General features: G+C 40.3%; 1 protein-coding gene across 2 annotated transcripts in view; it reads right to left on the bottom strand.

Annotated features, from left to right (window-relative positions):
• Positions 1-11,573, bottom strand: part of LOC106575013 (ADP-ribosylation factor-like protein 13B) — a 44,467-nt gene extending 32,894 nt beyond the window's left edge. For both annotated transcript variants that reach the window (XM_045699607.1, XM_045699608.1), the window contains exon 1: positions 11,005-11,573. In XM_045699607.1, the coding sequence (XP_045555563.1) occupies positions 11,005-11,063 (59 nt within the window). In that variant the 5' untranslated portion in view covers positions 11,064-11,573. The remainder of the gene's footprint in view (positions 1-11,004) is intronic.
• Positions 11,574-13,320: the final 1,747 nt, after the last annotated feature.

Raw genomic sequence — 13,320 nt, 5'->3', positions numbered from 1 at the left:
TAGCTCCAACAGTGCAGTAATATCTAACTAAATGCTTGTGTTCCCAGCTCCAACAGTGCAGTAATATCTAACTAAATGCTTGTGTTTCTAGCTCCAACAGTAATATCTAACTAAATGCTTGTGTTCCCAGCTCCAACAGTACAGTAATATCTAACTAAATGCTTCTGTTCCCAGCTCCAACAGTGCAGTAATATCTAACTAAATGCTTGGGTTCCCAGCTCCAACAGTGCAGTAATATCTAAATGCTTGTGTTTCTAGCTCCAACAGTAATATCTAACTAAATGCTTGTGTTTCTAGCTCCAACAGTAATATCTAACTAAATGCTTGTGTTTCTAGCTCCAACAGTAATATCTAACTAAATGCTTGTGTTCCTAGCTCCAACAGTGCTGTAGTATCTAACTAAATGCTTGTGTTCCCAGCTCCAACAGTGCTGTAGTATCTAACTAAATGCTTGTGTTCCCAGCTCCAACAGTGCTGTAGTATCTAACTAAATGCTTGTGTTCCCAGCTCCAACAGTGCTGTAGTATCTAACTAAATGCTTGTGTTCCCAGCTCCAACAGTGCAGTAATATCTAACTAAATGCTTGTGTTCCCAGCTCCAACAGTAATATCTAACTAAATGCTTGTGTTCCTAGCTCCAACAGTGCAGTAATATCTAACTAAATGCTTGTGTTCCCAGCTCCAACAGTAATATCTAACTAAATGCTTGTGTTTCTAGCTCCAACAGTAATATCTAACTAAATGCTTCTGTTCCTAGCTCCAACAGTAATATCTAACTAAATGCTTCTGTTCCTAGCTCCAACAGTAATATCTAACTAAATGCTTCTGTTCCCAGCTCCAACAGTGCAGTAATATCTAACTAAATGCTTGTGTTTCTAGCTCCAACAGTGCAGTAATATCTAACTAAATGCTTGGGTTCCCAGCTCCAACAGTGCAGTAATATCTAACTAAATGCTTGTGTTCCCAGCTCCAACAGTAATATCTAACTAAATGCTTGGGTTCCCAGCTCCAACAGTGCTGTAATATCTAACTAAATGCTTGTGTTGCCAGCTCCAACAGTAATATCTAACTAAATGCTTCTGTTCCTAGCTCCAACAGTAATATCTAACTAAATGCTTCTGTTCCCAGCTCCAACAGTGCAGTAATATCTAACTAAATGCTTGTGTTTCTAGCTCCAACAGTAATATCTAACTAAATGCTTGTGTTCCTAGCTCCAACAGTGCAGTAGTATCTAACTAAATGATTGTGTTCCCAGCTCCAACAGTGCAGTAATATCTAACTAAATGCTTGTGTTTCTAGCTCCAACAGTGCAGTAATATCTAACTAAATGCTTGGGTTCCCAGCTCCAACAGTGCAGTAATATCTAACTAAATGCTTGTGTTCCCAGCTCCAACAGTAATATCTAACTAAATGCTTGTGTTCCCAGCTCCAACAGTAATATCTAACTAAATGCTTGGGTTCCCAGCTCCAACAGTGCTGTAATATCTAACTAAATGCTTGTGTTCCCAGCTCCAACAGTAATATCTAACTAAATGCTTGTGTTTCTAGCTACAACAGTGCAGTAATATCTAACTAAATGCATGTGTTCCCAGCTCCAACAGTAATATCTAACTAAATGCTTGTGTTCCTAGCTCCAACAGTAATATCTAACTAAATGCTTGTGTTCCCAGCTCCAACAGTAATATCTAACTAAATGCTTGTGTTCCTAGCTCCAACAGTAATATCTAACTAAATGCTTGTGTTCCCAGCTCCAACAGTAATATCTAACTAAATGCTTGTGTTCCCAGCTCCAACAGTGCAGTAATATCTAACTAAATGCTTGTGTTTCTAGCTCCAACAGTGCAGTAATATCTAACTAAATGCTTGTGTTTCTAGCTCCAACAGTGCAGTAATATCTAACTAAATGCTTGGGTTCCCAGCTCCAACAGTGCAGTAGTATCTAACTAAATGCTTGTGTTCCTAGCTCCAACAGTGCAGTAATATCTAACTAAATGCTTGTGTTCCTAGCTCCAACAGTGCAGTAATATCTAACTAAATGCTTGTGTTCCTAGCTCCAACAGTGCAGTAATATCTAACTAAATGCTTGTGTTCCCAGCTCCAACAGTAATATCTAACTAAATGCTTGTGCTCCCAGCTCCAACAGTGCAGTAATATCTAACTAAATGCTTGTGTTTCTAGCTCCAACAGTGCAGTAATATCTAACTAAATGCTTGTGTTTCTAGCTCCAACAGTGCAGTAATATCTAACTAAATGCTTGTGTTTCTAGCTCCAACAGTGCAGTAATATCTAACTAAATGCTTGTGTTCCCAGCTCCAACAGTAATATCTAACTAAATGCTTGTGTTCCCAGCACCAACAGTGCAGTAATATCTAACTAAATGCTTGTGTTCCTAGCTCCAACAGTGCAGTAATATCTAACTAAATGCTTGTGTTCCTAGCTCCAACAGTGCAGTAATATCTAACTAAATGCTTGTGTTCCTAGCTCCAACAGTGCAGTAATATCTAACTAAATGCTTGTGTTCCTAGCTCCAACAGTGCAGTAATATCTAAATGCTTGTGTTTCTAGCTCCAACAGTAATATCTAACTAAATGCTTGTGTTCCCAGCTCCAACAGTGCAGTAATATCTAACTAAATGCTTGTGTTCCCAGCTCCAACAGTGCAGTAATATCTAACTAAATGCTTGTGTTCCTAGCTCCAACAGTGCAGTAATATCTAACTAAATGCTTGTGTTCCTAGCTCCAACAGTGCAGTAATATCTAAATGCTTGTGTTTCTAGCTCCAACAGTAATATCTAACTAAATGCTTGTGTTCCCAGCTCCAACAGTGCAGTAATATCTAACTAAATGCTTGTGTTCCCAGCTCCAACAGTAATATCTAACTAAATGCTTGTGTTCCCAGCTCCAACAGTGCAGTAATATCTAACTAAATGCTTGTGTTCCTAGCTCCAACAGTGCAGTAATATCTAACTAAATGCTTGTGTTCCCAGCTCCAACAGTAATATCTAACTAAATGCTTGTGTTCCTAGCTCCAACAGTGCAGTAATATCTAACTAAATGCTTGTGTTCCTAGCTCCAACAGTGCAGTAATATCTAAATGCTTGTGTTCCCAGCTCCAACAGTAATATCTAACTAAATGCTTGTGTTCCCAGCTCCAACAGTGCAGTAATATCTAACTAAATGCTTGTGTTCCTAGCTCCAACAGTGCAGTAATATCTAACTAAATGCTTGTGTTCCCAGCTCCAACAGTAATATCTAACTAAATGCTTGTGTTTCTAGCTCCAACAGTAATATCTAACTAAATGCTTCTGTTCCTAGCTCCAACAGTAATATCTAACTAAATGCTTCTGTTCCTAGCTCCAACAGTAATATCTAACTAAATGCTTGTGTTCCTAGCTCCAACAGTAATATCTAACTAAATGCTTGTGTTTCTAGCTCCAACAGTGCAGTAATATCTAACTAAATGCTTGTGTTTCTAGCTCCAACAGTAATATCTAACTAAATGCTTGTGTTCCTAGCTCCAACAGTGCAGTAGTATCTAACTAAATGCTTGTGTTCCCAGCTCCAACAGTGCAGTAATATCTAACTAAATGCTTGTGTTTCTAGCTCCAACAGTGCAGTAATATCTAACTAAATGCTTGTGTTCCCAGCTCCAACAGTGCAGTAATATCTAACTAAATGCTTGTATTCCCAGCTCCAACAGTGCAGTAATATCTAACTAAATGCTTGTGTTCCCAGCTCCAACAGTAATATCTAACTAAATGCTTGTGTTCCCAGCTCCAACAGTAATATCTAACTAAATGCTTGTGTTTCTAGCTCCAACAGTGCAGTAATATCTAACTAAATGCTTGTGTTCCCAGCTCCAACAGTGCAGTAATATCTAACTAAATGCTTGTGTTCCTAGCTCCAACAGTGCAGTAATATCTAACTAAATGCTTGTGTTCCTAGCTCCAACAGTGCAGTAATATCTAAATGCTTGTGTTTCTAGCTCCAACAGTAATATCTAACTAAATGCTTGTGTTTCTAGCTCCAACAGTAATATCTAACTAAATGCTTCTGTTCCTAGCTCCAACAGTAATATCTAACTAAATGCTTGTGTTCCTAGCTCCAACAGTAATATCTAACTAAATGCTTGTGTTTCTAGCTCCAACAGTGCAGTAATATCTAACTAAATGCTTGTGTTTCTAGCTCCAACAGTAATATCTAACTAAATGCTTGTGTTCCTAGCTCCAACAGTGCAGTAGTATCTAACTAAATGCTTGTGTTCCCAGCTCCAACAGTGCAGTAATATCTAACTAAATGCTTGTGTTTCTAGCTCCAACAGTGCAGTAATATCTAACTAAATGCTTGTGTTCCCAGCTCCAACAGTGCAGTAATATCTAACTAAATGCTTGTGTTCCTAGCTCCAACAGTGCAGTAATATCTAACTAAATGCTTGTGTTCCTAGCTCCAACAGTGCAGTAATATCTAAATGCTTGTGTTTCTAGCTCCAACAGTAATATCTAACTAAATGCTTGTGTTCTCAGCTCCAACAGTGCAGTAATATCTAACTAAATGCTTGTGTTCCCAGCTCCAACAGTAATATCTAACTAAATGCTTGTGCTCCCAGCTCCAACAGTGCAGTAATATCTAACTAAATGCTTGTGTTTCTAGCTCCAACAGTGCAGTAATATCTAACTAAATGCTTGTGTTTCTAGCTCCAACAGTGCAGTAGTATCTAACTAAATGCTTGTGTTCCCAGCTCCAACAGTGCAGTAATATCTAACTAAATGCTTGTGTTCCCAGCTCCAACAGTAATATCTAACTAAATGCTTGTGTTCCCAGCACCAACAGTGCAGTAATATCTAACTAAATGCTTGTGTTCCCAGCTCCAACAGTGCAGTAATATCTAACTAAATGCTTGTGTTTCTAGCTCCAACAGTGCAGTAATATCTAACTAAATGCTTGTGTTCCTAGCTCCAACAGTGCAGTAATATCTAACTAAATGCTTGTGTTCCTAGCTCCAACAGTGCAGTAATATCTAACTAAATGCTTGTGTTCCCAGCTCCAACAGTGCAGTAATATCTAACTAAATGCTTGTGTTCCCAGCTCCAACAGTGCAGTAATATCTTACTAAATGCTTGTGTTCCCAGCTCCAACAGTAATATCTAACTAAATGCTTGTGTTTCTAGCTCCAACAGTAATATCTAACTAAATGCTTGTGTTCCTAGCTCCAACAGTAATATCTAACTAAATGCTTGTGTTCCTAGCTCCAACAGTGCAGTAGTATCTAACTAAATGCTTGTGTTCCCAGCTCCAACAGTGCAGTAATATCTAACTAAATGCTTGTGTTTCTAGCTCCAACAGTGCAGTAATATCTAACTAAATGCTTGTGTTCCTAGCTCCAACAGTGCAGTAATATCTAACTAAATGCTTGTGTTCCTAGCTCCAACAGTAATATCTAACTAAATGCTTCTGTTCCTAGCTCCAACAGTAATATCTAACTAAATGCTTGTGTTTCTAGCTCCAACAGTAATATCTAACTAAATGCTTGTGTTCCCAGCTCCAACAGTGCAGTAATATCTAACTAAATGCTTGTGTTTCTAGCTCCAACAGTGCAGTAATATCTAACTAAATGCTTGGGTTCCCAGCTCCAACAGTGCAGTAATATCTAACTAAATGCTTGTGTTCCCAGCTCCAACAGTAATATCTAACTAAATGCTTGTGTTCCCAGCTCCAACAGTGCAGTAGTATCTAACTAAATGCATGTGTTCCCAGCTCCAACAGTAATATCTAACTAAATGCTTGTGTTCCTAGCTCCAACAGTGCAGTAATATCTAACTAAATGCTTGTGTTCCTAGCTCCAACAGTGCAGTAATATCTAAATGCTTGTGTTTCTAGCTCCAACAGTAATATCTAACTAAATGCTTGTGTTCTCAGCTACAACAGTGCAGTAATATCTAACTAAATGCTTGTGTTCCCAGCTCCAACAGTAATATCTAACTAAATGCTTGTGTTCCCAGCTCCAACAGTGCAGTAATATCTAACTAAATGCTTGTGTTCCTAGCTCCAACAGTGCAGTAATATCTAACTAAATGCTTGTGTTCCCAGCTCCAACAGTAATATCTAACTAAATGCTTGTGCTCCCAGCTCCAACAGTGAAGTAATATCTAACTAAATGCTTGTGTTTCTAGCTCCAACAGTGCAGTAATATCTAACTAAATGCTTGTGTTTCTAGCTCCAACAGTGCAGTAATATCTAACTAAATGCTTGTGTTTCTAGCTCCAACAGTGCAGTAGTATCTAACTAAATGCTTGTGTTCCCAGCTCCAACAGTGCAGTAATATCTAACTAAATGCTTGTGTTCCCAGCTCCAACAGTAATATCTAACTAAATGCTTGTGCTCCCAGCACCAACAGTGCAGTAATATCTAACTAAATGCTTGTGTTCCTAGCTCCAACAGTGCAGTAATATCTAACTAAATGCTTGTGTTTCTAGCTCCAACAGTGCAGTAATATCTAACTAAATGCTTGTGTTCCTAGCTCCAACAGTGCAGTAATATCTAACTAAATGCTTGTGTTCCTAGCTCCAACAGTGCAGTAATATCTAACTAAATGCTTGTGTTCCCAGCTCCAACAGTGCAGTAATATCTAACTAAATGCTTGTGTTTCTAGCTCCAACAGTGCAGTAATATCTTACTAAATGCTTGTGTTCCCAGCTCCAACAGTAATATCTAACTAAATGCTTGTGTTTCTAGCTCCAACAGTAATATCTAACTAAATGCTTGTGTTCCTAGCTCCAACAGTAATATCTAACTAAATGCTTGTGTTCCTAGCTCCAACAGTGCAGTAGTATCTAACTAAATGCTTGTGTTCCCAGCTCCAACAGTGCAGTAATATCTAACTAAATGCTTGTGTTTCTAGCTCCAACAGTAATATCTAACTAAATGCTTCTGTTCCTAGCTCCAACAGTAATATCTAACTAAATGCTTGTGTTTCTAGCTCCAACAGTAATATCTAACTAAATGCTTGTGTTCCCAGCTCCAACAGTGCAGTAATATCTAACTAAATGCTTGTGTTTCTAGCTCCAACAGTGCAGTAGTAGTGCTGCAGGTAAGACAAGGTGATTTAGGCCTTTCTGAGGATTAGAAGAGCTACTGTCTGTCTGCGTGTGTGTGTGTGTGTGTGTGTGTGTGTGTGTGTGTGTGTGTGCGATGTATATATAGTGTAATATATCTATCTACACAAAAGTATGTGGACACCCCTTCCATTCATAAAGTATTCAGATCCCTTGACTTTTTTCCACATTTTGTTACATTACAGCCTTATTCTAAAATGGATTAAATAAACATCTACACACAATACCCCATAATGACATCACCACAATACCCCGTAATGACATCACCACAATACCCCGTGATGACATCACCACAATACCCCGTAATGACATCACCACAATACCCCGTAATGACATCACCACAATACCCCGTGATGACATCACCACAATACCCCGTAATGACATCACCACAATACCCCGTAATGACATCACCACAATACCCCGTAATGACATCACAATACCCCATGATGACATCACCACAATACCCCGTAATGACATCACAATACCCCATGATGACAAAGCAAACAGGTTTTTAGAAATGTTGCAAATGCATTAAAAATAAAAACACCTTATTTACATAAGTATTCAGATCCTTTACTATGAGACTTGAAATTGAGCTCAGGTGCATCCTGTTTCCATTGATCATCCTTGAGATGTTTATACAACTTGATTGGAGTCCACCTGGGGTAAATTCAGTTGATTGGACATGATTTGGAAAGGCACACACCTGTCTATATAAGGTCCCACAGTTGACAGTGCATGTCAGAGCAAAAACCAAGCCATGAGGTCGAAGGAATTGTCTGTAGAGCTCCGAGACAGGATTATGTCAAGGCACAGATCTGGGGAAGGGAACCAAAACATTTCTGCTGCATTGAAGATCCCCAAGAACACAGTGGCCTCCATCATTCTGAAATGGAAGAAGTTTGGAACCACTCTTTGGAAAGACTCTTCCTAGAGCTGGCCGCCCGGCCAAACTGAGCAATCGGGGATGAAGGGCCTTGGTCAGGCGGACTTGAACCCGATCGAACATCTCTGGAGAGACCTGAAAATAGCTGTGCAGCGACGCTCCCCATCCAACCTGACAGAGCTTGAGAGGATCTGCAGAGAAGAATGGGAGAAACTCCCCAAATACAGATGTGCCAAGCTTGTAGCGTCATACCCAAGAAGACTTGAGGCTGTAATCGCTGCCGAAGGTCTGAAAACATCTTACAAACTAACATAAACTGTGTTTCAGGGACATTACACTTAAATGTAAAGATTAATTGTGATTAATACAAAATGGTGAAACATTGGTGGTTTAGTCAATACATTACTGGGAGCTTCATATAGAGTCTCTATTGGTATAGCCTACAGTTTACTGGCTGTCAGGTCGGCCCCTCCTCCAACTGTCCCGGCCGTCGGGTCGGCCCCTCCTCCAACTGTCCCGGCCGTCGGGTCGGCCCTCTCCTCCTCCAACTGTCCCGGCCGTCGGGTCGGCCCCCTCCAACTGTCCCGGCCGTCGGGTCGGCCCCTCCAACTGTCCCGGCCGTCGGGTCGGCCCCTCCTCCTCCTCCAACTGTCCCGGCCGTCGGGTCGGCCCCTCCTCCTCCTCCAACTGTCCCGGCCGTCGGGTCGGCCCCTCCTCCTCCTCCAACTGTCCCGGCCGTCGGGTCGGCCCTCCTCCTCCTCCAACTGTCCCGGCCGTCGGGTCGGCCCCTCCTCCTCCTCCAACTGTCCCGGCCGTCGGGTCGGCCCCTCCTCCTCCTCCAACTGTCCCGGCCGTCGGGTCGGCCCCTCCTCCTCCTCCAACTGTCCCGGAATTCGGGTCGGCCCCTCCTCCTCCAACTGTCCCGGCCGTCGGGTCGGCCCCTCTACCAACTGTTTCGGGGGCACCAGCTCATGCTTTTCACCAGATAAACCCACCCATCCCATTGGTTGTGTAGAGCCAGCTGTTCACCAGATAAATTGACTTACATTGGTTTTGTGCTGTAAATGCTAAACAGAGATATTGGTTTTGTGCTGTAAATGCTAAACATCAGAGATATTGGTTTTGTGCTGTAAATGCTAAACATCAGAAATATTGACTTACATTGGTTTTGTGCTGTAAATGCTAAACATCAGAGATATTGGTTTTGTGCTGTAAATGCTAAACAAATCCAAAACTTGGATTGCTGTCTTATCCATCGACTGATTACAGGGTAAGGAAAACAACGTAGCAAATGTCATTTTGTAATTTGGGTCAACTATCCATCATAAGACTACATTTGAGGTTTGAATTACATGAAATGTGTTTATAAAAAGCAAAGAAATAAATAAATAATCCCCCTGCAAAGGAAGAAGAGAAACAGCCTATAGCAAGGATCATCAACGAGATTCAGCTGAGGGACGATTTCTTTCCCTGGTAGCGGATGGCCTGAACATAATTACAAATCATTTGTAGACTGAAAATTGACCGCAAGAAGCCCAAACAGATATAATGTTTGACTAAAATAATCATTTCAAACCTGGTTTACATTTGTACATGATCATGTGCGTCTCTATTATGGTAGGAATAATATTGGTAACATATTCCTTAAATAAAAATTACTTGGGAGCTGATTTCCTGGTGTTTTTCACAGTCTTATGTCCAACAACAGAGAAGAAGGAAAAATAAATACAAATGATCTGAGAATTTGGGGGGATCAAATAAAACCCACCTGCAGGAACCCTGGCCTATAACTGAGGCCTACTCCACACTGTCAGCCATGCATTGAACGGTTTTTTTGGTTAGTTTTTTTTTGCCAACAGTGATTAGGTTATATTATTAGCCTAAATTATGACTATCCAATCTAATAGTCAACATTATCTTACATCAGTATGCAAATGTTATGATGCACGATATGCTTTATAATAAAAGGTGTGTTTTTATAGTGAAAATAAGCTTCCCCAAACTTCAAACTCACACATATGATCCTGTGCCTTTATCACAGTCAACAACACACATATGATCCTGTGCCTTTATCACAGTCAACAACACACATATGATCCTGTGCCTTTATCACAGTCAACAACACACATATGATCCTGTGCCTTTATCACAGTCAACAACACACATATGATCCTGTGCCTTTATCACAGTCAACAACACACATATGATCCTGTGCCTTTATCACAGTCAACAACACACATATGATCCTGTGCCTTTATCACAGTCAACAACACACATATGATCCTGTGCCTTTATCACAGTCAACAACACACATATGATCCTGTGCCTTTATCACAGTCAACAACACACATATGATCCTGTGCCTTTATCACAGTCAACAACACACATATGATCCTGTGCCTTTATCACAGTCAACAACACACATATGATCCTGTGCCTTTATCACAGTCAACAACACACATATGATCCTGTGCCTTTATCACAGTCAACAACACACATATGATCCTGTGCCTTTATCACAGTCAACAACACACATATGATCCTGTGCCTTTATCACAGTCAACAACACACATATATTTTATAATGAGAATAGGTATATCATGAAAGCAAACAGAATGAAATAGAACATGTAAAAAAATAACAGCCCTGGGGTTTATGACTTTTTAATCGAGATCTGGAGAGAGGGGGTACTTCTGCAGTTTTAAGGAGTGACAGCTGCTAAAAGTGGCTGTAGTTTAGCACCTTAGTCACATGACTACCTGGTAACCCAGCAGCAGCATGCTATATACCACACACACACACACACACACCTGTTGGGTGATATATATAGCGAACAAGACATTCTATGAAACCACAGATTCTGACATGGGGTGAACTGGGTAGCTGGCAGTACTGGTACCCCATTCACAAATCAAATGGCCAATAAATCAAAAATAGTGTGAATATTTAAATACATAACCAGCCATTTTAACTTCCGTTAGCTAACTAGTAGTCCTTCATCCACTCACCTTGCGGGCTGCCGCCAGCGTTTCAACCAGTTGCAACAATTCGCCATCAGACTAAACATTGCTGTCCAAACTCAGATAATCGGCGGAAAATAGTCATGTAGCAACGACTCTGAATGGATCAAATGCCTCTGGTCGGCATTTCAGCTCATTATCATCATACAGCTGCATGAGTTAGGCCTAGGGGCCAATACAAGTGCCCTTCTTAGACATCGTTGGACTGTCGAAGTAAAAATACTAGCTACTGCCAGTACTAGTGAGTGTACTTGTTGCTTCTCTCAAATAATCCTTGGCCCGCTTGTAACGTTAGCTAGAACTAGCTAATAACATTAGCAGGTAAGTTTCCTAGCTGAACTACACTAGAAAACTATTATTATGTTTAGTACTTTTCACAAACTGCAAAAGATAGCGGCTAAACACCGTTAACTAGCCCAACGTTAGTTAGCTAACCTAGCATCCAACACAGCTAGCTAACGTCAGCGTTTAAGCGCTGCTTAGCGACCGTAGCTCGTTTTACGTACTAGCTGGCTTTTTAGGGATAAGTGTCAGGTAAAACAAAACCCTATTTCAAAAGAAAAGGTAATATTCCTTCATAAAGAGAGCTCTTCAGTGAGAATCCGTTGTTTGTTTACGCCGTCGTGTTCGGCTGCTATGGCTGCAGAGCCGTGTGTGCGTCATCATCAGTGGCCGAGAAATCAGGCGTCCTCTTTGTGTGGTTGTTACTACTTACCACAGCCGCAAAGTCATAATTATGGCTAAACCCTGACTATTCCGGAAAAAAAAAACTTTGTGGCTGTGGTAACTAGTGACAACTGTCAACGTCTGCAACAGCACGTTCTGTGGACAAAGTGTGGAACTACATGGGTCTAATAAATATGACAAGTGTTCTGGATTTTGTAAAATATATTTTTAAAATAATGGCTTTAATAGAAATCCTTAAATCTATTGACGTACCCGTGTGTCAATCTAAATAACATCCCCATCAAAATCTGTCAGATTATGTTAGAGAAATGTTTTTGCCAGGGCTGCGTCTCAATCTGCCTGGGCTGCGTCTCAATCTGCCTGGGCTGCGTCTTCCACATCTGTGTTGGAAGGTGACCGAGCTACAGCGGTGTTTGTTAGACCATGACACATCACAAAAATGTTTAACGTCTGAACGGTTTGGCCTAAAAAAAAAAAAAAAATAACATGACGACTCTATGGAAAGATGAGACTCTCATGATGGTGTCATGGGACTTGTTTTGAAGATAACCCATACAAATGAATGGAAGTAGTAGTGTTGCCAACAACAATAAGGGGTTAATAAATATGTGTCAAAAAAAGAGCTTTCTTCGATCTCCTAGATATAGAACACACACTTCAAAACCCTTAAATGAACATTATTCCTTAGTCCAATAAATCAGGTATTTTTTGTTGTTGTTGCCATTTATGTGTTATTCAAAATCGGTTTCTGTGGGCTATAGTAGTAAATAAAAGACAAGTCAGTATTTTATCAAATGTTGTTTTTATATACATAACAGGGTCCTAAAATTAAAAATCAAATAGCTAAATGAGCCATGGGAAAACCAGATTAAAACAATTCCATGTGTTAGTTTGTTCGACATTTCAGATCACTGCTAAGTGACTGATGTAGATAAAACCCATCGCATCATAAATAACTATCAGTCAGTCAATTTACCCATGATACATTACGGTATCGATCCGCTCAAACACAGCCGATGCTTTTTTGTGGACGAGGCAAGGCGAGAAGATACAAGGAATCAATGAAAGATTAATTGAGAAATGAGACCCACCCCACATTGTCACAGTTCTTCCCCACCCTATGCATGTACTAGTTAACTCTTGATAAATAAATAAATAAAATAAAAAGACTTGGTCGACTTATACCAGTTTAACAACATGTGTTTTATTATTTTACATCAAGAAGTTGATATATAAACCCGTTTCAAAACACCCAGTTATAATAAGCCATTCAAACTCTTCACATATTTACAGGAGCCAAATAGAAGAAAAAAAACCCATATGAATAATACATTACACCTACAGCCACTGTTCTGTTGGGTTCAGTAGAACAGTCAGTAACCACACGGTGTGCTGCCGCCTCCCAAAACATCACAACAATATAGTTATTTCTCTTTCCCCCCCCCCCAAAAAAGGGAAGTGATGTCAGAAGCTAATAGAAGTGTTTAGTCTCATCCATGTGTTGAGCAATAGACTGTAATCAATAGATTGGTTTCTGAACAAGCAGGCGCAGGATTGTTGGTTGGGGACAGACGGGTCAATTCATATTAATACATGTAATAAGTTCCTAACCTCTTT

Source organism: Salmo salar, chromosome ssa17, assembly GCF_905237065.1.
Source record: "Salmo salar chromosome ssa17, Ssal_v3.1, whole genome shotgun sequence".
Lineage (NCBI taxonomy): Eukaryota > Metazoa > Chordata > Actinopteri > Salmoniformes > Salmonidae > Salmo > Salmo salar.
The sequence above is the reverse complement of the archived record's forward strand: the minus strand, read 5'-3'. Positions and strand labels throughout refer to the sequence as shown.